The sequence below is a fragment of the Hoplias malabaricus genome, chromosome Y (genome assembly GCF_029633855.1).
Source record: "Hoplias malabaricus isolate fHopMal1 chromosome Y, fHopMal1.hap1, whole genome shotgun sequence".
NCBI classification, from domain to species: Eukaryota; Metazoa; Chordata; class Actinopteri; order Characiformes; family Erythrinidae; genus Hoplias; species Hoplias malabaricus.
Genome location: NC_089820.1, coordinates 84,566,060 through 84,589,724, shown reverse-complemented (window position 1 = coordinate 84,589,724; position 23,665 = coordinate 84,566,060). Strand labels below are relative to the sequence as shown.

Here is a 23,665-nt window from a genome sequence, read left to right as displayed (position 1 = left end):
GAGCCTAGACCATGTTTAATTGTGCTCTGTGCTTTAATATAATTGTCTGAGAACGTTCTTTATTTACCATGCTCAGTGTCATTTGTTGGCTGAAGTGTTGTGAAGCCTCCCAGCACTGGGTTAGAAGGCAGTGGAACTGTGTGAATGATGGAACACCACCCAGCACATTTGGGATGAGTTACAGTGATTTCCCAAATGAGACGGACTATTACAGCAGAAATGGGGCAAAGTTTCCATTAATACACTTGATTTTAGGAGTGCACTGGATGAGCATGGGGCGGCACGGTGGCGCAGCAGGTAGTGTCGCAGTCACACAGCTCCGGGAACCTGGAGGTTGTGGGTTCGATTCCCGCTCCGGGTGACTGTCTGTGAGGAGTTGGTGTGTTCTCCCTGTGTCTGCGTGGGTTTCCTCCGGGTGCTCTGGTTTCCTCCCACAGTCCAAAAACACACGTTGCAGGTGGATTGGCGACTCGAAAGTGTCCGTAGGTGTGAATGTGTCTGTGTTACCCTGTGAAGGACTGGTGTATTCCCGCCTTGCGCCCGATGATTCCAGGTAGGCTCTGGACCCCCCGTGACCCTAAATTGGATAAGCGGTTACAGATAATGGATGGATGGATGGTTACAGATAATGGATGGATGAGCATGTGTTTACAAGCTTTAACAAATACAGTGTGCCACCAGTGTACTGACTAACTGGAACACTGGCCGTGAAGACTGATTAAACACTCCCTCACTGTGTTACAGTGAGACACTGTGCCATTTCTCTGTAAAGAAGCTTACATTTTTTAGGGAATAAATGAGATGGAAAATTACTCATGAACACACTGTCATTTTGTTTAGATTTTACGGTGATTGGTGGATCTAGATGTCACACTTGAATTTGTTTACGTATGAGGTTTATCGTCCCAGAGGAGGAGGACATCACAAGGGATTGTTTTTGGAGTACAGGATGTGCCTGGTCCAGAGAAACAGACACACAGTCCATGGCTGTCCCTCTAAGAAGAGCAGTGTCTACCATCCTTGGTTTACCATCCTGTTGCTTTGAAAACTCACATATCAAAGCATAAACATGTTTTGTGATTCAATCTAATATGACTCTATGACTCAATTTCAGATCAACACACTTCATATTGTACTCAACCTCTTTGTTGGCTTAAGAGGCCAATCAAGGCCATTTTTAAAGACAGTCTCAAATGAGCAAATTCAGACAGCCAGGTTTTCTGATATCATAAACCTAAGCAACCCATCCTCTGGTTGGTGGAGTTTTTGAGGTGTGAGTGGGTGGAGATATATATGAGGAGTAGGTACATATACGTACTGAAGGCTAAGGTGTAGATTTACATCTAAACTTCTTCTACAGCAGTGTAGGCACCTGGAGGCACCTGCACAGTTTATACATATATATATATATATATATATATATATATATATATATATATATATATATATATATATATATATTTGTTTCTCCCAACACACCGGATTCACTTACTTATCAATTCCTTTCAGATTTACAGAGGGTGTGTTAAACAGGGAAACCTCTAAAATGTGCTGGGGCAGGGTAGCTTTAGCACCAGGGTTGAGAAACATCATTCTCTTCTTGCAAATAACTATTAAGTATGTCATTCCGATGCATTTTATGGGCTCAATCCTTGACTGAATTGGGCTTTGACCTTTTAGAAAAAAAAACTAAATAAAACTTGTATGATTTTATTTTTAAAATGTTTTTTTTTTTCAGTTTTTTAACTGCAGCTAATGGTAGGACGTGTATATTATGTTTAGAAATATGTTCTCTGTGAAACAAGTGTTGAACGCTCACTTTCCCGGCTTTTATTTTGAAAAATAGGCGACTTTTGGTACAGAACTGCGGGGACGGTGTGTGTGGTGTCAGACTTCACTCTCGGGCTTGGCTAGCAAAACAGCTGAAGAGCGGCGAGGGTCTCATGATTTTCAGGATGGTTTTCTGGACCCCACTACAGCGCTGTGTCGAGAGTTTAGTGTTTTCTAATGTGTAGGAGTCTACAGAGTGTCCACGGCTCCAGCTGATTTCTGGTGAGCGGTGAAGGTTTGTTTTATTCACACCGTTCATTTGAAGCCGTGTTAGTGAGTGCATCGCCTTTTTTTAGCCGCCGCTGTGTTTTCGGCTAAAGCCTGGAGGATTGATTTTTAAAATGTTCATTAATCACCCAACGTTCCCCCAGGACACTGTGGTGTTAGGATGAAATATAAAGTGACGATTTTCCGTGACAGCAAAACATGTAATCAATAGCGGCGGTGCTTAGGAAGTTTATTACTGTTATTTGCGTAAATTAACGTTAGCTAGCGGCTCTACTGCTGTCACTGAGCGTTAACAGGATCCTGGTCGATTCTATAAAAACACATAGGGATTAGTTTCCATAGTAATATACATATAACTAATGACCTACATCATCTCAGAGCTGTACTCAGCCCTTATCAATGCTACAGACTGAAGACCAACCTGTGATATAAAATATAGAGTGAAATTTTACACCAAGTGATTTTATCCTCCGTTGGAACACACCATAAACAAAAGCTTAATGTGGTTCAGCGTATCGCGATATAAACAAGCTCTTAGCCGTTTTTAATAACAGTTTTAAAGGACAAAGAAAATTATTGAGGGGCCAGTGTCCTCCATTTTCTACATAGGCCTTCATTTAATTTCCCCTAGAGCTCGACTTGTGTGTGTGGGTTAGTTTATTTATTTATTTATTTAAAAAAAATGTAAATATATATTAATTAATTTTACAACATTTCCAAGCTCTATTTATTTCTTAGAACAGTCTCTTGTGGTTTTAAAATCTGAGTTCTTTCTGTGTTGTGCTTCAGGAAGCGGTTCACACTGAAACACTGCTTATAACTTCAGCACAAATGGGTGGGGCTTTGCACCATAGGCGGAGTTATGTAAATTTTTTTGTCCTTGGTGATGAAAATGCAGCCCCAATGCCCATATATGGACTACATCGAATGCAGCAGGAACCTTGTAAATCTTTAGTGTTTACACACTACACTAGATTTCTCCTGTAATTTTGCAAAAAAGAAAATCTCTCCCTCACTTCGATACAAACGCTGCCGCACTTCCAGCATGTTCAGCCCCTGAAGCCCCATCGGTACGAGGGAGGTTTGCCAGGGGATGTTTATATTGAAATATTTTACATGTTTCCTCAGTGATAAAACTCCTGCATCTGGAGGGCATTAAAATGGCTACAGGATGAGTGCGCTTTGCGATCTTTACACCACTCGTTCCAGCAGTGACACGCTGGCTATTCCGCTGCCCACCGCTGACGTGTTTCTTTTTTCAGTAACAACACTTTTTCAGGCCTTTATTTTGTTCACTGTGGCAGCGTCACATACGTGTCAGAGGTGCACTGACTACCGCTTTATCACTCACTGCCTCTTAGCTCTCATCCACTGCCGGAGCATCCAGACCCAGGGGTGTGTTTTTTTTACAGAGGTTCTCGTTAGCGCTGTAGCACCTTCACTCACTCAGGCGGATTCTCAATATCTGTTCTTGTGTGTTCTTACGTTTTTTGGCGTCATCTTCATTGGCTAAATGTACGTAACAGTACTCAAGGACGTAAATGCCAAGAATGGTTGAAGTCCCCAGATGTTGTTCTCGTGCCACTCAAAATAAAGAAGATGCATTGGTTCATGACTTGCCAATGAAAACAACCTGGAAAACAAATCACTGCTGCATCACGAATTGGAGACCGATCTTCTGGAGGACACAAGTCCGTTCTTTGTGTTCTTGGTATTGATTAAGAACCACTGTCAATTATCCTATGACTTTTACACCCCCTTGCAGATCTAAGAAAGCAACAATGGGAATAATTATTTAGCTTTAACACTATTAAAAATGTGGTAATGTGGTTTAAGGTAAACCTATATTTATAATACTTAAAATCAAGTGGGTAATGGCTTTAAAGCTGGAATGGGTTTCTCCTGGGCCTGTCTAAGCCACGCCCCAAAAAGACATGAATGCTCACTGCCTGAGTACAGCTGGAGGAGTCCACAGTGGAAGCATCATAGCAGAGAAAAGCACAGTGTCTCAGTTTCATGTTTTTGGCGATGGTCTCTTCTACTTTGTAACAAAAAATGCTTCCAAATGAAATGACATCCTTGGGTATTAAACATTTGTAGTATTGTGATGTCTAGCAGGCAGCAGGAAGTGGCAGTCATTGGCAGCTGCTACCAGCACTGACTTCTGACTGCCAGCTGTCACTGACTGGTTCCACTGGCCACAGGCTTTAGTACAGCTGTCCTCATGGTCAGCAGCAGCTGTCACAGACTGGTCAGTAGTAGTAGCTTCTCTGCCCTAACATGTTATAAAAAATCAATTTGCTATTCCCCTGTATCATTCTCTGAAGCCTTTTTTTGTCTGTGATCATGTTCCCTTTAGACTGTTTTACAGGGAGGTCTTGTATATTGTGTTGTATTGATTTTTATTATTGTATTTTTTGCCTATAACTCAGTGACTACATTCAGACCAAAGAACAGTAAAGTTATCAGAAGTTGACAAGATGACATTGTTTTTCTAAGTAAAAATATCAGGACGTAAACTGTACTTTAAGCTGAAATTTGTTTTCTTATTAATGCTACTATTATTGCTTTGTGAAAACCTCCAGTTGTTTGTCTCCTCAGTTTCCTCCAGCTTTTCTCCAGCGCGTCAGCAGAAGATGAACGGCTTGTCCGTCAGTGAATTGTGCGGCTTGTTTTGCTGCCCTCCATGCCCGAGCCGGATTGCGGCGAAACTGGCCTTCCTGCCTCCAGAGCCCACTTACAGCTTGCTGCCGGACCTGGACTCCACCCCCACAGTGGCCTCCAGCCTGGGGGCTCCAGGGCTGCGGTCCCGGCTAGGAGGTGGAGGTGGAGGAGGAGGGTTCGGGGACAGAGAAGGCAGGTGGAAGCTCCATCTGTCTGAGAGAGCAGAGTTCCAGTATTCCCAACGGGAGCTGGATGGGACTGAGGTGTTCCTCACACGCTCCAGTCGAGGAAACAAAGTGGGATGCATGTACATCCGCTGTGCCCCCTCAGCTAGGTATAAGCTTGTGTGTGTGTGTATATGCTTCTGCTCTTAGTTGATTGACCTGCTGCTAACTTGTGTCTATATGTAATTTTTTCCCTATTTCAAAACATTGCTACACTCTGATGAAATATATATAAACCCTCAGATTAAATGAGGCTCAAAAGGTAGAGAGCAAGGTCGTGTGTGTGTGTGTGTGTGTGTGTGTGTGTGTGTGTGTGTGTGTGTGTGTGTGTGTGTGTGTGTGTGTGTGTGTGTGTGTGTGTGTGTGTGTGTGTGTGTGTGTGTGTGTGTGTGTGTGTGTGTGTGTGTGGGCTTGATTGCACCTTCTTCAGCTGCACCTAACATTACAGGAGTTCAAGGCCTCTCACTGTGCTTGTGTTTTATGCCCTTGGAGGTTCACCGTGCTGTTCTCCCATGGCAATGCTGTGGATCTAGGTCAGATGAGCAGCTTCTACATTGGGCTTGGCACACGCATCAATTGCAATATCTTCTCCTATGACTATTCTGGGTACGGAGCCAGCACAGGGAAACCGTCGGAGAAGAACCTCTACGCGGACATAGATGCTGCATGGCATGCACTGCGCACAAGGTGGGTCAAGGGTGGCACACAGCTTGCATTTTCATTTGAGCTGCGTTATTGTCAAAGCCAGCCTTTTTATTTCCTGTGATGATTGTATAAGATCATAACCTTTTCAAACACTAACAAGTCAGTGGCTATTTTAGTAGGCGATCACATGCTTGTGGTTTGGGACTGTCATTTAGATTCAGACTGGAATATATGTCCCATGGAGTACATATAAATATCTAGTGGCGTGTACCGTCCCTGAAACAGGATGTGAAGGGCAGGCAGATTTGAGATGAACCCTAATTCCACCCCAGAATCCAAAATGCATTGATATTGAACACAAATAAACAAAGACCTTTTTTATTTTCAAAATAGTAATCTCATTAATGTATTCCTTTAATTAATCTCCAGATATGGCATCAGTCCTGAGAACATAATCCTCTACGGTCAGAGCATTGGCACGGTGCCCACAGTGGACTTAGCATCGCGGTATGAGTGTGCTGCCGTCGTGCTCCACTCCCCTCTCACATCTGGCATGAGGGTGGCCTTCCCCGACACCAAGAAGACCTACTTCTTTGATGCCTTTCCAAAGTGAGTGTAATCCTGCTACAGATTCTCTGTACTATATTATCATTCCTTTACCTGCTGTATCTGGCAGTTTGATGCTGGGGAAGGGACATTTAAAAAAAGTAAGGCTGGACTATTGGTGATCATTTAAAAAGGTTATTCACAGCTGCGGGATGGAAAAATGTCTATGAAGTATACACAGATCAGCCGTAATATTATGACCACCTCCTTGTTTCTACTCTCAGTTCATTCTCTCAGCTCTGACCCTAGAGGAGCACTTTGTTGTTCTACAATTACAAACTGAAGTCCATATGATGGTCTGCGTACTTTATTCGCCCCCGTTCGCCCTTGTTTGTCAACGGACGAGACCCCCAGAGGACCCGCTGCAGTGATTGATGTGGTGTTGGTGTGTGGTGCTGCTGCTACAAGTGGAGTTTTTTAAAAACCTAAATATCACCGCCAGACTGAGAACAGTCCACCGACCAAAAACATCCAGCCGACAGCGTCCTGTGTCACTGATGAAGGACTAGAGGACGAGCGACACACACTGTGCAGCGACAGATGAGCTACTGTCTCTGACTCTACATCTACAAGGTGGACCAACGAGGGAAGAGTGTCTCACAGAGTGGACAGAGAGTGGACACAGGGTTTAAAAACTCCAGCAGCACTGCTGTGTCTGATCCACTCTACACCAGCACAACACACACTAACTGGCTCTGTGGTGGTCCTGTGGGGTTCCTGACCATTGACGGACGGTGAAAGGGGGGGGAAACAATGTATGCAGAGTAACAGATGGACCACGAAGGCGTGCTGTAGAGTCAGTGGAGCAGGGAATGGACAGTGAGTGTAGAAACAAGGAGATGGTCGTAATGTTACGGTTGATCTGTGTGTAAAATCCTATATGAGCGTTTTGTGGCATGGTGGCGCAGACGGGACTGTCTCTGTGACACTGCTTCACGGTGTCAGGGTCGTTGCCTGGGGTCATCGTCTGTGAAGAGTTGGGTGTGTTCTCCTCATGTTTGTGTGAGTTTCCTCTGGGTGCTTGGTTTCCTTCCACAATCCAAAAACACAAACTGGAATGTGGATTGGCTGCGTGATCTAGTCCTCAGATAAGTGAGAGTGACTGTGTGTGTAAGCTCTTGAGCAAGTCGTTATAGGTGTGTGTGTGTGTGTGTGATGCCCCACGATGGACCTGTACAAGGTGTGTTTCAGCCTGGCATCCAAAGGTTTCACAAAGGCTGTGGACCCGCTGCACCCTTGATGAGGGCAAAGCAGTTACTAATGATACAGTAATGAATCAGTGAAAGTATTAATCTTTGTAAATGTGGGGGAAAGCTACCAAGATCTAAAAGAGAAGAAATGTAATTACACCACACCATTTACAGTTAAAACATACATTATCAACGAGCTGGCTTCGCTGCAGATAATTGGTTGTATAACTAGACCTTTCACAATAATTACTTTATCAACTTCTCACACTATGTATAAGGGACACTTCCTAATACATTTTTCTCATTGTGTTTGAGTGTGTAGTTATTTACATAAGAATAAATGCCACCAATATTTTTAGCCGTTCCTGTTCTGTTTTCTTTTGTTTGTTCCATTCTGGAGCTGTTATGTTCGTTTGTTTAAAATCTGTTTATTTAAATTTAATTATTGAAGTTATTTAAACATTTATATTCTAATTCCAATGTCTGATTATTCTTAATTAAGTTGTACTATAAGTTTATTGCTCTTTAAAGGCGTTTAATAGCATTAACAGCACCTGAAACTACGGATACTGGAAGCCTGTGCTAGCATTTCTCCTGTGGTGTTTCTAAGAGTGTGTAGAGTGGGAGGAGAGGGTTGCATTGACAATCCAACACAATGGGCAGCACTTTGAACACAATTTATAAGTGGACAACTTGTACATAACTCATGAAAGAATAAAGTTACGTTAAAACCAAGCACACCATTGTTTTTCTTGTGAAATTCCCAATGAGTTTGATGTGTCACATGACTCTCTTCCCAAAAAACAAAAGTTGGATTCAAAATGGCCGACTTCAAAATGGCCGCCATGGTCACCACCATCTTGAAAAGCCCCCCCTCCCATATACTAATGTGCCACAAACAAGTTAATATCACCAACCATTCCCATTGTATTAAGGTGTATCCATATAAATGAACCACCCTGTGTTATCAATAGAAATGTCTTAAAATGACAATAGCATAATTTATCTCAATTATGTGTGTAGATATTTGACACTGCCATCTGTCATTTCAGTAGTTATTGTAAGTAAAAGGTAGATCGATTGTTGGTTACTATTTTAAAGCTGTATAACTTGAGTTTAACCCTCTGTGTCCCACGTTCACTCCGTCTCTCTCTCTCTCCTAGCATTGAGAAGGTGTCTAAAATCACGTCTCCGGTGTTGATCATCCATGGGACGGAGGACGAGGTGATCGATTTCTCTCACGGCCTGGCTCTGTTTGAGCGCTGCCCCAAGGCCGTGGAGCCGCTGTGGGTGGAGGGAGCCGGCCACAACGACATCGAGCTCTACAGCCAGTACTTGGAGCGTCTGCGCCGCTTCATCAGCCAGGAAGTGGCAGCCCAGTACACCTGAAGATCCGAACGAGCGGCGGGACACAGGCTTTTGAACCCGACTTCCGTGACCTGTGGGGTCAGTACGAAATTATGACAAATAGCCATCAATGCCTGAGTCCGTTTGTAATGACAACAGCTTTGTGAATGGAGAATACCTGTGTTTACCTGCGTTCAGTCTGAAGGGTGAGGAGAAGCTGGAGACCTGGATGGATTTATAGAGCTTTAGGACACATGCAGAAATATCAACACCAGTTTTGGAGTGGGACGTTAGAGCTGTAGTAGAAGACGCCTCACCGCGAGACTGTGGTTGCATTGACTTGTTTCTTCTTGGTGAGACATCTGCAAGAAGACTGCCATAGGTTCTTTGTGGGGTTTTTCAAAAGTTCTTTAATTGTTTTTTAGGACTTGTGTTATTTTGGGTCAGAAGAACATTTCTGTTGACCCACAGGACCAGTGAGACGCTTTCCTCCCCTCCTCTCCCCTCTTTTTTTTGTGTGTACAAGCTCTCTCTGCTGGACAGATTGAGCGTCTTAGCGTGTGGTCGCCTGTCTCCATACAGTGTTCGTGTGTTCATTTAAGGACATGTGGAAATGCTTCTGTTCTCGTGCACTTAGTTTTCCCCTGGTCACCTTTTCATCACCGCCCTTTCATGTGTTTGTGGACAGCGTTCAGAGCTGTTGTTTGACGTGTGCCCTGCAAATATTTGTAGATTTTCACACCAGCTTACTACAGCTAGCATTTAGCCAGCAAGTGATAGAGCTATGATTACTGTGAAAATGACAATAACGAGTCCTGGGATTGGAAAATTTGATTTGGTTCCATTTACAAATGGAAGTCATCCTGTGAGTCTGCGGATGGATACGGGGCACACACGCTGCTCTCATTGGATATAAACTGAACTAAATAGAGCTAGGAACTGGACTTTAAACAGCAATTTTAAACAAATCCATATGATGATGTCTTTTTTACAGAATAATGATCAACCATTGTGTTTTCCTTCAGTGATTTTTCTGTTACGGGCTTTTGGTCATTTTCTCTCTCTCTCTCTCTCTCTTTCTCTTTCTTTCTTTCTTTCTCTCTCTCTCTCTCTGTGTTTTATGAAAACTGCAGTCCTGTCTTTCCAGTCTTTTCTATTCTGTATATATTTCATTTTATGAAATGCTCTTGTTTTCCTCTGACTTTGTCTCACTGTGACATCCTTTCAGAGATTCCACAAATAACCCGGGCACGATATAAAGCACCATACTCAGTACACACACACACACCACTGAATACACCACCTTTCCTATTCATACCTGTTTTCACACTCTTCCCTCTCTCTCTCTCACCTCAGTTCTCTCTCATTATTCTCATATCGCATATATACGATTTTTCTCTATGTATTGTTTATTTAAAACCTTCTCTTATTTCCCCTCAATCCCCATTTTCTAACATCTTTTGTTGTTGTAGTCCCTTCTCTTCTCTCTCTTTTTCCCTGTAGTCCTCTCTTCCTCCATTTTAGTGTTTAATGTGGCTCAGCTCTCAGCACACGGCCCAATGCTTCGAAGTCCTTTCGCCATATTTCAGCCCGGCGTTCGTAACGGAGCCGCCCTCGGGTTTCCACGTTCGTGTCTGTGGACGAGGGGTCGCGACGCATGCCAAATCACACACAAACGCATTGTCGGTTTGTATCATCTCTCTCTTTGGTATTTCTTATTGCGGAGACGTTTGTATATTGAGCTATTTATAATATAAACATCTGTTGCGAAACACTCTGGATGTTATAGATATGCTTTAACGTGTTCTGAGAATATTCCGAGGAACTTGCAAATCTATTTTTCTAAGAGGTTAAATAACGTTTGCTTTAACGTGAGAGCTGTCGTCCGAACCAGAGCCGTTCTTAAAGGGGGGAGGTGGTCTCGGTGTGTTTCTCGGCGCGGCTCAGACGTCTTCGGCTTCACCTGAGAACGGAGCGAGCTCGTTTGGTTCTAGCGGGTGATCGGAATAACGGCCTCTCAAATCCGAAGGAACGACACCATCCCAGTCCTTAAAGATCTCGACGTATTACTGGATTTGCAGTGAATTTAAAACGGGATAAAATTAAATAACTTACAGATGTTAGGTCTTTAATATTTAAAAGATGAGAAGTAACTAAACCACTCCTGATTCATACCTCAGAAGCAATAATAGTTAATATCCACCTGTCAGCGAACCCTCAGATGAAGATGTAAAATAAATAAATGAATAAGTAATGATTTAATTACAATAATAATATTAAAAAGAGTCCCAGAGTTAAATAATAGGTGTGTAACCCCTTTCCTAGTTGCAGTTGTGTATAAGGATGTAATCATGTTTCCTCTTATGATGTATGAAGCTTAATGGACGTTTTTGTTTTTATCTTCACTTTTCCTTTTCTTAGCCGACGGATGTAAGTGCTGTAATGTAACTGATAAATAAAGGAATGATTACATGGTAAACATTTGTCCTGGACTTTTCTCACAACTGTTTATGGCTTAGTTCAAATGAATGGTGTTCAATTAAAAGGTGTCTAACCGTTCAGTCACCACTAGAGGGCGACCAAGTCTTCCTGACTGAATGAACTTACCAGGGACCACGTGAATGGATGAACGCAGTAGGAATATGTACCAAGGCTGTAGTATCTCTTCATTTCTAAAGCTAGGATGCACGCAAATGGATTATGGGTAACTCCAATAAACTCCAATGAAACCTCAAGCACTGTGGAGGAACAACTTGGAACATGACGAGGCCTGGATTCTGAGGTCTGCTTTGTCTAGGGTGAGCATAGTTAAAACAATAGTTACACAATACGTTTGATGACAGCAGAAATGTTATCTGCTTGACATTTTAAATGCTCTGCTCTATTCCCAGCTTTACTGCATTACCCACATTTCTGAGACCATCGACTCAGGGGGTTTAAAAAAATATTTTAATTTTTACATTTATTTTTCCAGTTTTCTCCGCAGTTATCAGTAATGTCAGTCCAATCCTCCAAGTCTTGAACCTATCACATGATGCTGCTAGGAAGGGTGGGTGAAGTCTAGGGAAAGGTTTCACCAAGAAACACCAAGCACCTCAACACACTAATTCTGCATTGCTGCACTGCATTGTGGGTGGTGCAGCAGGTAGGTGTTGCAGTCCCACAGCTCCAGAAACCTGGAGGGTTGTGGGTTCGATTCCCGCTCCGGGTGACTGTGAGGAGTGTGGTGTGTTCTCCCTGTGTCTGCGTGGGTTTCCTCCGGGTGACTGTCTGTGAGGAGTGTGGTGTGTTCTCCCTGTGTCTGCGTGGGTTTCCTCTGGGTGACTGTCTGTGAGGAGTGGGGTGTGTTCTCCGTGTCTGCGTGGGTTTCCTTCGGGTGACTGTCTGTGAGGAGTGTGGTGTGTTCTCCCTGTGTCTGCGTAGGTTTCCTCCGGGTGACTGTCTGTGAGGAGTGTGGTGTGTTCTCCCTGTGTCTGCGTAGGTTTCCTCCGGGTAACTGTCTGTGAGGAGTGTGGTGTGTTCTCCCTGTGTCTGTGTGGGTTTCCTCTGGGTGACTGTCTGTGAGGAGTGGGGTGTGTTCTCCCTGTGTCTGCGTGGGTTTCCTCCGGGTGACTGTCTGTGAGGAGTGTGGTGTGTTCTCTCTGTGTCTGCGTGGGTTTCCTCCGGGTGCTCCGGTTTCCTCCCACGCTCCAAAAACACACGTTGATAGGTGGATTGGTGACTTCCTCCCACGCTCCAAAAACACACGTTGATAGGTGGATTGGTGACTCAAAAGTGTCCGTATGGTGTGAATGCGTGAGTGTGTGTTGCCCTGTGAAGCACTGGCACCTCCTACAGGGTTTATTCCCGCTCTGGACTGACCGCAACCCCGAATTGGATAAGCGCTTACAGATAATGAATGAATGCATGTAACATGTCTGTTGTCATGACACTGGGATCCAGCGTTAGACGGTTGATGGTCGATTAATCTCTGCAAATCAAGTTTGCTTTTTTTCTAATTAGCATTAGCCATAATTTTATCATTATTTGTTCAACATTTGCCTTACATTTGATTAATATTAGCTATTCATGAAGTCCTACCTTTAAATGTGATTAGAGTTAGCTTGTTGGCTATACATTTAAGAGTATGGGTTTTGCCTACTCCAGCTGTGGATCAAATTTCCACCTTAAGTAAACAAACAGCAAAAATAAGTCAATAGTGCCCACCTGGAATAAGCAGGAATAGAGCAGTATCCCTATTTTAGCTCATGCTTTTCAACGTTTGGAGTTCTTTCCACTGTATATAAATATCATAATCACATTTTTGGTCTTGGATAAGACCTTAAACTGTACAAGGTTGTATTAAACAGAAATGCATTCCAGGATATTCCAGAGTTTCCAGGGCTTGTATTAAGAACCCCTGACCATATGTAGTATTTGTTGTGACTGGTTCAACTAATCACTAATTAAGTACTTGACTAATGAGCTTCTAAATGCCAGTCAATGGGATCAGATTATTCAAATACTCTACTACTGCACAGGAAGGAATCCGAAGCTAACAACACTCGACATTACACTTGACATCAAACCTAACTGTAAGCTGTTTCAGAGTAGATTTGTTACAGGAATGGATCAGATTCCTTCTTCTTTCCCCCTAATTAGACACCTAACATGACACTATTGGCATCTATAAAGAAGGTGTTTATTGTTGTGGTAGGAAACCTACAAAATGGCAACTTCATCTTTATCTTCTTCTCAGCTCAGTCCGGGTCAGGGTAGGGCAAGCAGAGACGCCCAGACATCCTTTTCTCAGCTCCCTCTCCCTCTCCCTGTCCCCAGGGAGCCCCAGGAGTTCATGTGCCAGTCAGAAGATATAATCCCTTTGGCAAGTTCTGAGGCTCTTTCATTGTCTCCTGCCGGTTGGCCAATGCCTGGTGTAGTCCCAGTGGACCTTCCTTAAGATGCCTGAACTACCTCGGCTAAATATCAGGAGACAGCACTGGTACCTTTGTGGGAAGAATGGGAAAAATGACGGTAATGTATTTATAGTATATTTACACTGTCTGGGGGCTATGCACCAGTGCACAAAGCAAGGTACATAAAGACATGGATGAGGGAGTTCGGTGTGTATTAACTTGAGTTATTAAGTTACTCTCTGTCCACTCTGTGAGACACTCCTCCCTCGTTGGTCCACCTTGTAGATGTAGAGTCAGAGACAGTAGCTCATCTGTCGCTGCACAGTGTGTGTCGCTCGTCCTCTAGTCCTTCATCAGTGACACAGGACGCTGTCGGAGGACTATTCTCAGTGCAGCAGTGGAGCTGCTTTGAGTCTGATCCACTCTACCAACACACCACCACCACCACATCAGTGTCACTGCAGCACTGAGAATGATCCACCGCCCACATCATACCTGCTCTGTGTGGGTCCTAACCATGAAAGAGCAGCGTGAAATAGGGGTGAGAAAGTATGCAGAGAAACAGGTGGACTTCAGTCTTTAATTGTACAACTACAAAGTGCTCCCGTGTGGTCAGAGGAGCTGGTAAAATGGACTGTGTAGATACAAGGTAGGTGTTCCTATTCCAGTCATGTTCCGTGTATATACAATATGTACAGATATTAAACTAGTGTACAGCTGCACAAAAGAGCGCCTTCCATAAGAATAAGTAGTTGTACACTTGTCATGCCTCTGGGTGGTTTAAAATGGCCCTTGCACCAATTTGTAGATGTCAAATGTTAGAATCTGCTACTAATTCCAGCTCTAAATCGAAACACAGTCGCTGCACCTTTGGGCTGAAAATATCAGCCGTAATCGCTTCCTGATGCCATCTCCCAGCAGCAGTCTAAAAAAATCTGCTTGACAGGAATATTACAGTATTCACAAGGGCATTCTCTCTCTCTCTCTCTCTCTCTCTCTCTCTCTCTCTCTCTCTCCCTCTCTCTCTCTCCCTCTCTCACTTCCTCTGATCAAACTTTGTCTCTGCATTTTACCACATCTGTGGTTTCAGACCTCGTAAATTCAGGCTTTGATCCTGCCGTACTCTTTTTGACCACGTTTCCTTAAAAAAAACAAAAAAAAAAAACACCTTTTTATTCTTTATCTCAAGAAATTTGAATGAAATACACTTTCTCCACTGCTTCAGTGTCTCACATCTGGAAACAAAGGTGTGATCTTACACTGTATATTAATATATTAGATATTAATCAGTTACGAGGCTTATTTACTATTTACAGTATTCAGTGTACTGCAGTAAGGCGGAGACTTTAGCTGATTGTTGGGTCTGAGCCATTGTCACGTTGAATTTAGCGTGGACCATATGAGAGGTATGTTTTATGGCAGTATGTATCAGTTTTGACTTGAAATTGTATCCTCCGCAGCATGACGTTAAAGCACGAGAGAATCCATCTGTGAAGTCTGGGTTGTATTAAGCGTGAACAAACCATGCTACATGCGGACGTTTGAGAGGCAGAAAGGGTAATGTGAAGCCATACAGGTGCCAGCTTTAAACAAAAACAAAGGACATTTCACCAACCAAAAAACATTGATTAGCATTAACTTTTCCAGCATTACTGCCTATTTTTTGATTGGCATTAGCTAGTCATTAAGTACTGCTTTATATTTAATTAGCTGTAGCTAGTCATGAGCTATTGCCTTACATTGACTAGCATTAGCTAACCATTGGTTAGGTTACATATAACTAACATTAGCTAGTCCTGTTTTGCTGCCATGTTTGATTAGCATTAGCTTGCCATGAGCTACATTTAACAAACATTAGCAGTTTGTTGTTGCCATATTTGATTAGCATTAGCTAGCTTTAGTTACATTTAATTAACATTAGCTAGTCATAGATTGCTGCCATATTGGATTAGCATTAGCTAGTCAAGAAGTTCTGCCTTAAAGGCAACATAAGATGATTCTGGGGCACTACTGTTCTCCCAGCAAAATAAACGTGTGTTTGTTTTCATTCAGAAACTCTTTAAAATATTCTTTAAAAGTGGGATGGTACATTTGAGTAGGAAACAATACTACTAACTGGCAACCCGTTTGGCTGTTTCTGTACCCGTTTGGAAGCTGTTTTGATCGCTCGGGTTTTCCTGTTTACTCGTTTCCATTGTTATTTCTATATTTATATCTGTTTTTATAACCTACTAACCATCCATAGATCTATCTTTTAGATTGTCTCCGCAGGAATATTCATTACAGAGGCACTAAAACTGCCACCGGACCCTGGAGTAACGTTCTTGGTGTAAGTTACTAAAATTCACTAAAAGCGGTAAGTACCTGCAATTCCATGGCTACTACTGGCTGTTTTGCCTGCTCAGAGTGTGGCATGTTTAGTTTAACGCCCTTTTCCACCTCTAGCGATAAATATAGTGGTTGTATTTGTAGTAAGTGTCAGCTAGTTAGCTCTCTGGTGGATAAAGTGGACCAGCTAGAAGTGCGCATCCGGAGCTTATTATTGTTGAGGGATAAACAGCGAGATTCAGTGTTAGCAACTCCGGGTGCCTTAGGGAGAGTTAGCACCCCCACGACTCCGGCGTTAGAGCCCTCACAGCGGGGTGAATGGGTGACGTCTCGGCGTCATAGCCGGAAAGCTAAGGCTGATGCTAACGCTGAGGCCAAAGCTAGCCCACCGGGACAACACGCTCCTCCGATTCGCGTGTCAAACAGGTTTGCCCTGCTCAGCGAAGCACCCGCTGAGGAGCCTGTTAAGAGTGCTCTGGTTATAGGAGACTCTATTGTTCGGCACGTGAAATTAGCTACTCCTTTAGGGGCACCGGCAGTAACAGTTAGCTGTTTATCGGGAGCCAGAGCGCCGGATATTAGTGGCAACCTTAGACTGTTAGCTAATAGGAGATATTCGAGGGTAGTCATTCATGTAGGGGCCAATGATATTCGTCTGCGGCAGTCTGAGGTAACTAAGGGTAATATTAGAGAGGTGATTAAACTGGCCCAGACGATGTCCGATGCCGTAATCTGCTCTGGCCCCATACCAATGCGGCGTGGCGACGAAGCTTACAGCAGACTTTGGGCGTTAAACTGCTGGATGTCCAAGTGGTGTTCCGAAAATCAAGTGGGCTTTATAGACAATTGGTTACGTTTTGAGGGCAAGCCTGGTCTTATAGGTAGGGATGGTATCCACCCCACGCGGGAGGGTGCTGCCTTACTTTCTTGCAGTATAGCACATAGTCTTTTAGTTAGTCAGCAGAGTAGTGTAGATAGCTGCTGACAATCCAGAGCCGGGACCAGGCCGCAGACAGACAGGCTAAACCGACCGTCTGCGAACTGTCTTGAGGCGTCACCCAGGTTCAACTGTATTGAGACTGTGTCTTTCCCCCGAACTAAATGTAAAAGTAGAAAAACAAAATCAGCCTGTTTCAGCAACCTAATCAATATTAAATCATACACAACACCTAGCAGCAACACCTCAGAACTAAAATTTGGGTTACTCAACATAAGATCACTAAACTCAAAAGCACTCATCGTAAATGATATTATAAGTGATCATAAATTCAATGTTTTCTGTCTCACGGAAACGTGGGTTAAACCAAATGAATATTTAGCACTAAATGAAGCCACCCCCCTAGGCTATAATTATGCACATAGCCCAAGAATATCAGGCAAAGGAGGTGGAGTATGTGTAATTTACCAAAATACCCTAGAAATTAGTCTTAAACAATGTGACACCTTCTCTTCTTTTGAGGTTCTCTCCACTATTATTACAAATCCGGTCACAAAAAAGGACGCATTTTTATTATGCAACATTTACAGACCACCAGGGCCTTACTTAGAATTTCTGAAAGAATTCAGCGATTTTGCTACAAACCTAGCGGTGTGCAATCATAAAGTTATAATTGTAGGAGATTTCAATATCCATTTTGAGAAGGAAAGTGACCCACTAAAAAAGGCATTTACCTCAATCTTAGACTCTATTGGTATTACTCAAAATGTAACAGGGCCTACACACTACTGCAGCCACACTTTAGACTTAGTTCTGACACTAGGTCTTAACATTGACAAAATTAATATCTTACCGCAATCCTCAGCAATCTCCGATCATTACTTAATTTCATATGAGCTACGTTTTATCCATAATATATGTAAGAACCCTCGCTATTCTACAAGGCGTATAATAAAACCATCTACCGCCCTACAATTTATAGAAAACCTACCAGAACTATCGACCCCAGTTCCAACTCCATCAGACCAAATGGACCTAGATGTACTAACTGATTACCTAGAAAATACCTGTCGATCTACTTTAGAAAAGGTAGCACCACTTAAACATAAAAGTATAAGACAGAAAAAGCTCGCACCATGGTATAACGATAAGACCCGTACTTTAAAACAAACATTACGAAAACTAGAGCGGAAATGGCGATCAACCAAGCTTGAAGTGTTCCATTCTGCCTGGAAGGACAGCCTTATAGAGTATAGAAATGCCCTCACTAAAGCTCGCTCAGCATATCTGGCCTCGCTGATCTCCCATAATAAAAATAATCCGAGAGCACTGTTTAGTGTGTTTTCTAGAATTACAAAAAATCAAGCAGGTTCTGAACAACTAATTCCAGCAACTCTCACCAGTAAAGATTTTATGGACTTTTTTAATAATAAAATTGAGAATATTAGACAACAAACTCTAGCCACAGGATCAAATCCATCCTGGCTGCCACCTGATGTGAATGAAATAAAACATAATATAACTGTAAAAGAAAGACTTGAAACCTTTTGCCCACTCCCACAATTAGAACTAGAGAAGATTATCACCTCCGCAAACTGTACAACTTGCACACTTGATGCAATTCCCACAAAGTTGCTCAAAGAAGTACTACCAGCTATTATTGATCCTCTTTTAACTATAGTAAACTCATCGCTTAGTCTGGGCCATGTACCCAAAGCTTTTAAACTAGCAGTTATTAAACCTATGATCAAGAAACCAAATCTTGATGCTAGTACACTGTCTAATTACAGGCCTATTTCTAATTTGCCATTTCTGTCTAAGATCTTAGAAAAAGCTGTGGCCCAACAACTTAGTTCATATCTACATAAGAATCATATATATGAAAAATTCCAATCTGGATTCAGGCAACATCATAGTACAGAGACAGCTCTAGTCAAGATAACAAATGATCTTCTTCTTGCCTCTGATCAAGGCCACGTATCCCTGTTGGTGCTTCTTGACCTAAGCGCAGCCTTCGATACAATAGACCACAATATTCTCATAGAAAGGTTAGAAAACATGGTTGGAATCACAGGGACAGCCCTATTATGGTTTAAATCTTACTTAACGGAACGTTATCAATTTGTAAAAGTAAACAATCTAAATTCAAATTATTCTAAAGTAAGATTTGGAATTCCACAAGGCTCTATTTTAGGACCATTATTATTTACATTATACATGTTACCGCTAGGCACAGTTATAAGAAACCATGACAGTAACTTTCACTGTTACGCAGACGACACACAATTGTATATTTCAGCCAAGCCCGATGACAAACACAGATTAAAGAAAATAGAGGACTGTGTAAAAGACGTGAAAGGCTGGATGTTGCGTAATTTCCTCCTCCTAAACAGCAACAAAACAGAGGTCCTGCTTTTGGGTCCAAAAGTGACAAGAAATAAATTATCAGACTTAATTTTAAATCTAGCTAACTTTCCAGTTAAACCTGGTTCAGCAGCAAAAAATCTTGGTGTCATAATTGACCCGGATTTATCATTTGATCAACACATAGGTAGTATCACTAGGACAGCTTTTTTACATCTTCGCAATATTGCTAAGATTAGAAATTCCTTATCCCTCCAGGACGCAGAAACATTAGTACATGCCTTTATTACTTCAAGGCTTGACTACTGTAACGCACTACTGTCAGGATGCACCAGCAGCAATTTAAGAAAACTTCAACTAGTTCAAAATGCTGCAGCTAGGGTCCTCACTAAAACTAGAAAATTTGAACATATCAGCCCAGTTTTATCATCACTTCATTGGCTGCCTGTTAAATTCCGCATTGACTACAAAATTTTGTTATTAACATATAAAGCTCTACATGGGCTTGCTCCTGAATATCTTCAAGATACAATTTCCTATTATGAGCCCCCACGTTCACTCAGATCACAGAACACTGGATTTTTAAATGTTCCCAGAATTCAGAAGGCCTCAGCTGGGGGAAGAGCCTTTTCTTATAAAGCCCCCCAACTCTGGAATGATCTTCCAGAAAATGTTCGGGACTCAGACACAGTCGCAATCTTCAAATGTAGGCTAAAAACTCATTTGTTTAGTTTATCATTTGGTAGCTAATGCTCCCCCATAGATAAAGGCGGCAGATCCGGGGGGTCCATGGACACAGGGAATTATAGTAAACTGAGACGCTGGTGCTGTCGTCCCGCCGTTTCTCGCGATCACTCAGGTTTGTTGACGGTGGAGCGGAGGGATGCCAGTGTTTCAGGATGCTCCCGTGTCTGTGTGTCCTCCTGGTTCTCTCCTTTTAGTTAATGCTGTCATAGTCAGATCTGCCGGAGTCATTAGCCACACTCTGGAAATTTTCATATTTTCTACTTTACAAACACAAAACAGTTCAAAACTAATTCCATCCCTTTACATCTTTCCGAGTAAACGACTGCCCACCTGTCTGTCTGGACACTGATGGATGACTGTCGAGATCCTCCTCCACGCTTCAGACCAGCTGCCCACGCTCCAGCAACCACCAAGTGCCTTGAAGCTGTCCCTACACTGAAGTTCTCATGGACTACTAACTATCATCACCAGTAGATTGACCAGAGGAGGATGGGTCACCCCTTGTGAGCCTTGGTTCCTCCCAAGGTTTCTTCCTCAGCTGGGGGAGTTTTTCCTTGCCACTGTCGCCCCTGGCTTGCTCACTTGAGGGTTTTACATTTGTCTTTACATTTCATGTCAAATCTTGTCTTACTGGAATTCTGTGAAGCTGCTTTGTGACAACATCAGTTGTGAAAAGCGCTATATAAATAAATTTGATTTGATTTGATTTGATACTAACTAAACAAAAAGCGTGAACGTGGCTCAAGTTTTAACTGCAAATTGACTGGAGAGCTAGCAAATGATAAGGAGACATTCTCTACATTTTTTGATTAAATATTGCCTTTAATGATTAGCATAAGCTAATTATTGCTTTACATTTGCTTAGCAATACCTAGTTATATCCATTTTTGTCTGACTTGAGGCTTGAATATACATTGCCAGGCTGATGGTTAGACAACTCAAGTAGGTGTTTGAATGTTTCTGACTGGTTTAAACCCATCTAAAGGCATTAGGTTACATTTCTCTACTCCAAATGTGAAAAGTGCAGCTCTTGCCATTTCAGAATTCAAACACATGGAACAAAATTTATAGTCAGAAAAAGTCAAAGCTGCTGTAAGGAGTGGCTTTCTCCTGACCTGTCTGATGTATTATCAGATCCCATATGCCCAAGGCCTGCTGGGCCACCCCACACCAAACCCAGATGGCACGGGGCACTGGAGCACACTATGAGCTTCATCTTCTGATTACACATAGAGTAGCAGATTAATTCCCACTGTACATAAGCATAAGGTGAGGTGCACTGAGAAAGTGTTGGTTATTGGTTAATGAACAGCAGTGGCTCTCAAACTGGTCCTAAAGGACTTCCAGATGGTCCAGATATTAGCTCCAATCCAACTCACAGTGCGTACAAGTAAAAACACTGACCATCCAGGGGTCCCTGAGGACCACTGACGAGTACACCATGGAAATATAGTGGAAATACATCAGTTTAGCTCAGTATAGAATGTAATAAATAAACTTTATTTGCATTATTGTGTATTGGTATTTTAATGGAAAGCTTTAAAGGTACAGTGTGTAATATTGTAGGGGATATAGTAACAGAACTGGAGTCCAGGACAGACAATGTAAACTCTGGCTGTAGAGATTGCCTGACACGTAGAAACGGAGGGGTGAGGGAGGGGTATTTGTTTGGCGTCAATCTACAACCTCACCACTAGATGCCACTATACCTTACAAATAGAGTAATTAGAGGAGATGTAGGGACAGCCATGGCCCCCCAGAACTTTACAGGGCCCTCAATTAAATCCTGACACAACTGTTCACCCTTGACTCACAGAAAGGTCCAGTTTCTCTGTGTCAGTCGTCACCAGTTACCTTCCATCAACACCCCACACACAGCCCTGACGCCTGCTTTATCTCCTCCCTTATTCATAATGCATCTCACCCACAGCAGCTGTTTTCAAAAGCCTCCGTCGCATCCTTCTGGACGGAATATATGTTCATTATTTAGCAATTTAACCCTTTAATGTGAACATTTAGGTGAATGTTAGATGCTATGGAGGGAGCGGCCTTGAGAACACTGTATTATTTGAGACGTGGGGATTGCTAGTAAACAAGTAAATGACATTGCTATTTTCTGATTCCTGAAAGGAAACCTGTTGTGTGTGTGTATGGGTTTATTGATGGATAGATACACGCAGGGACTGAGACATTCTCTAACACAGCTTTTCAGGAATGATATATATTTAATTTCGCATAAAGATGCCCTGTTAGAGAGAGAGAGAGACAAATTGACAGAGACTGAGACCTATAACAAACTTATAAGGCGAATAAGAGATAGACCTATAGACATATATAGTGAGATGGTAGTGAGAGAGAGAAGGGGGAGAGAGAGAGAGAGAGAGGGAGAGAGAAGGGGAGAGACGGAGACAGAGAGAGAGAGAAGGGGAGAGAGACGGAGACAGAGAGAGAGAGAGAGAGAGAAAGGGAGAGAGAGAGAGAGAGAAGGGGAGAGACGGAGAGAGAGAGAGAGAGAGAGAGAGAGAGAAAGGGAGAGAGAGAAGGGGGAGAGACGGAGACAGAGAGAGAGAGAGAGAGAGAGGAAAGGGAGAGAGAGGGGGGAGAGATGAGAGGGGGCATACTGTTCTAAGGGACAGCTCTTACACAAAAAACGAGAAAGGAGCTCCCTGTTATTTTGTATCTCTCTCTCTCTCTCTCTCTCTCTCTCCACTCTGTCTCCCCTCTCTCCCCCTTTCTCTCTCTCTCTCTCTCTCTCTCCCCCTCTTTCTCTCTCCCGTCTCTCTATCTCTCTCTCTCTCTCACTCACACACACTCTCCTCTCTCTCTCTCTCCACTCTGTCTCCCCTCTCTCCCCCTTTCTCTCTCTCTCTCTCTCTCTCTCCCCCCTCTTTCTCTCTCCCGTCTCTCCCTATCTCTCTCTCTCTCTCACTCACACACACTCTCCCTCTCTCTCTCTCTCCACTCTGTCTCCCCTCTCTCCCCCTTTCTCTCTCTCTCTCTCTCTCTCTCCCCCTCTTTCTCTCTCTCCCCCCTCTGTTTCCCCCCCCCCCCTCTCTCTTTCTCTCTCCCGTCTCTCTCTCTCTCTCTCTCTCTCTCTCTCTCTCTCTCTCACACACACACACACACACACACACACGAAGTCTGTAACGGCTTTTTCTAGAGGCGCGAGTGAGCGCTTTTCGGATCCGCGCCGTTACGCAGCCACACCTACAAACCCCTCTCTCTCTCTCTCTCTCTCATCTCTCTCTCTCTCTCTCTCACACACACACACACACACATTCTGAGGGTGTGTGTGGAGGGGCTGTTGGCCGCCGCAGTGTCCGCGGTCAGTGAGTGAAGTAGCAGAGATAAGAAATGCCCCACTGACCGGATCCGCTGAGTTAGGTTTGGATCAGCAGCGCGCGGAGCTGAACGACTCCCCCCTCCCTCCTCCACCCGGAGTCCCCCCGCCCCCCGCACAGCGAGCAGGGTGAGCGCGAGAGTGCGGTTTTGTTCTTTGGTCGTTGGCGCTGAATTGTGTTTTCTTGCTGCGTGGAGGCGATGCTGGAGACTGGCGTTTTTCTCTTCTCCTCCGCGCGGGTCTCCGGTGCTGTCCCGCAGCGCGCTCTTCAGCTCGTGCTTTGGGCGGTTTTTGCAGTTCTAACCTGCGCTAGACTTACG

The 23,665-nt window shown here is 43.3% G+C and overlaps 1 protein-coding gene across 1 annotated transcript; it reads left to right on the top strand.

Moving 5' to 3' along the window:
• Positions 1-1,879: 1,879 nt before the first annotated feature.
• Positions 1,880-11,203, top strand: LOC136679744 (alpha/beta hydrolase domain-containing protein 17A-like). Its single transcript, XM_066658411.1, has 5 exons — positions 1,880-2,052; positions 4,660-5,056; positions 5,439-5,633; positions 6,021-6,200; positions 8,551-11,203. The coding sequence occupies exons 2-5, from the start codon at positions 4,695-4,697 to the stop codon at positions 8,774-8,776; spliced, it is 963 nt and encodes a 320-aa protein (XP_066514508.1). The 5' UTR covers positions 1,880-2,052; positions 4,660-4,694; the 3' UTR covers positions 8,777-11,203.
• The last annotated feature ends 12,462 nt before the right edge of the window (positions 11,204-23,665 follow it).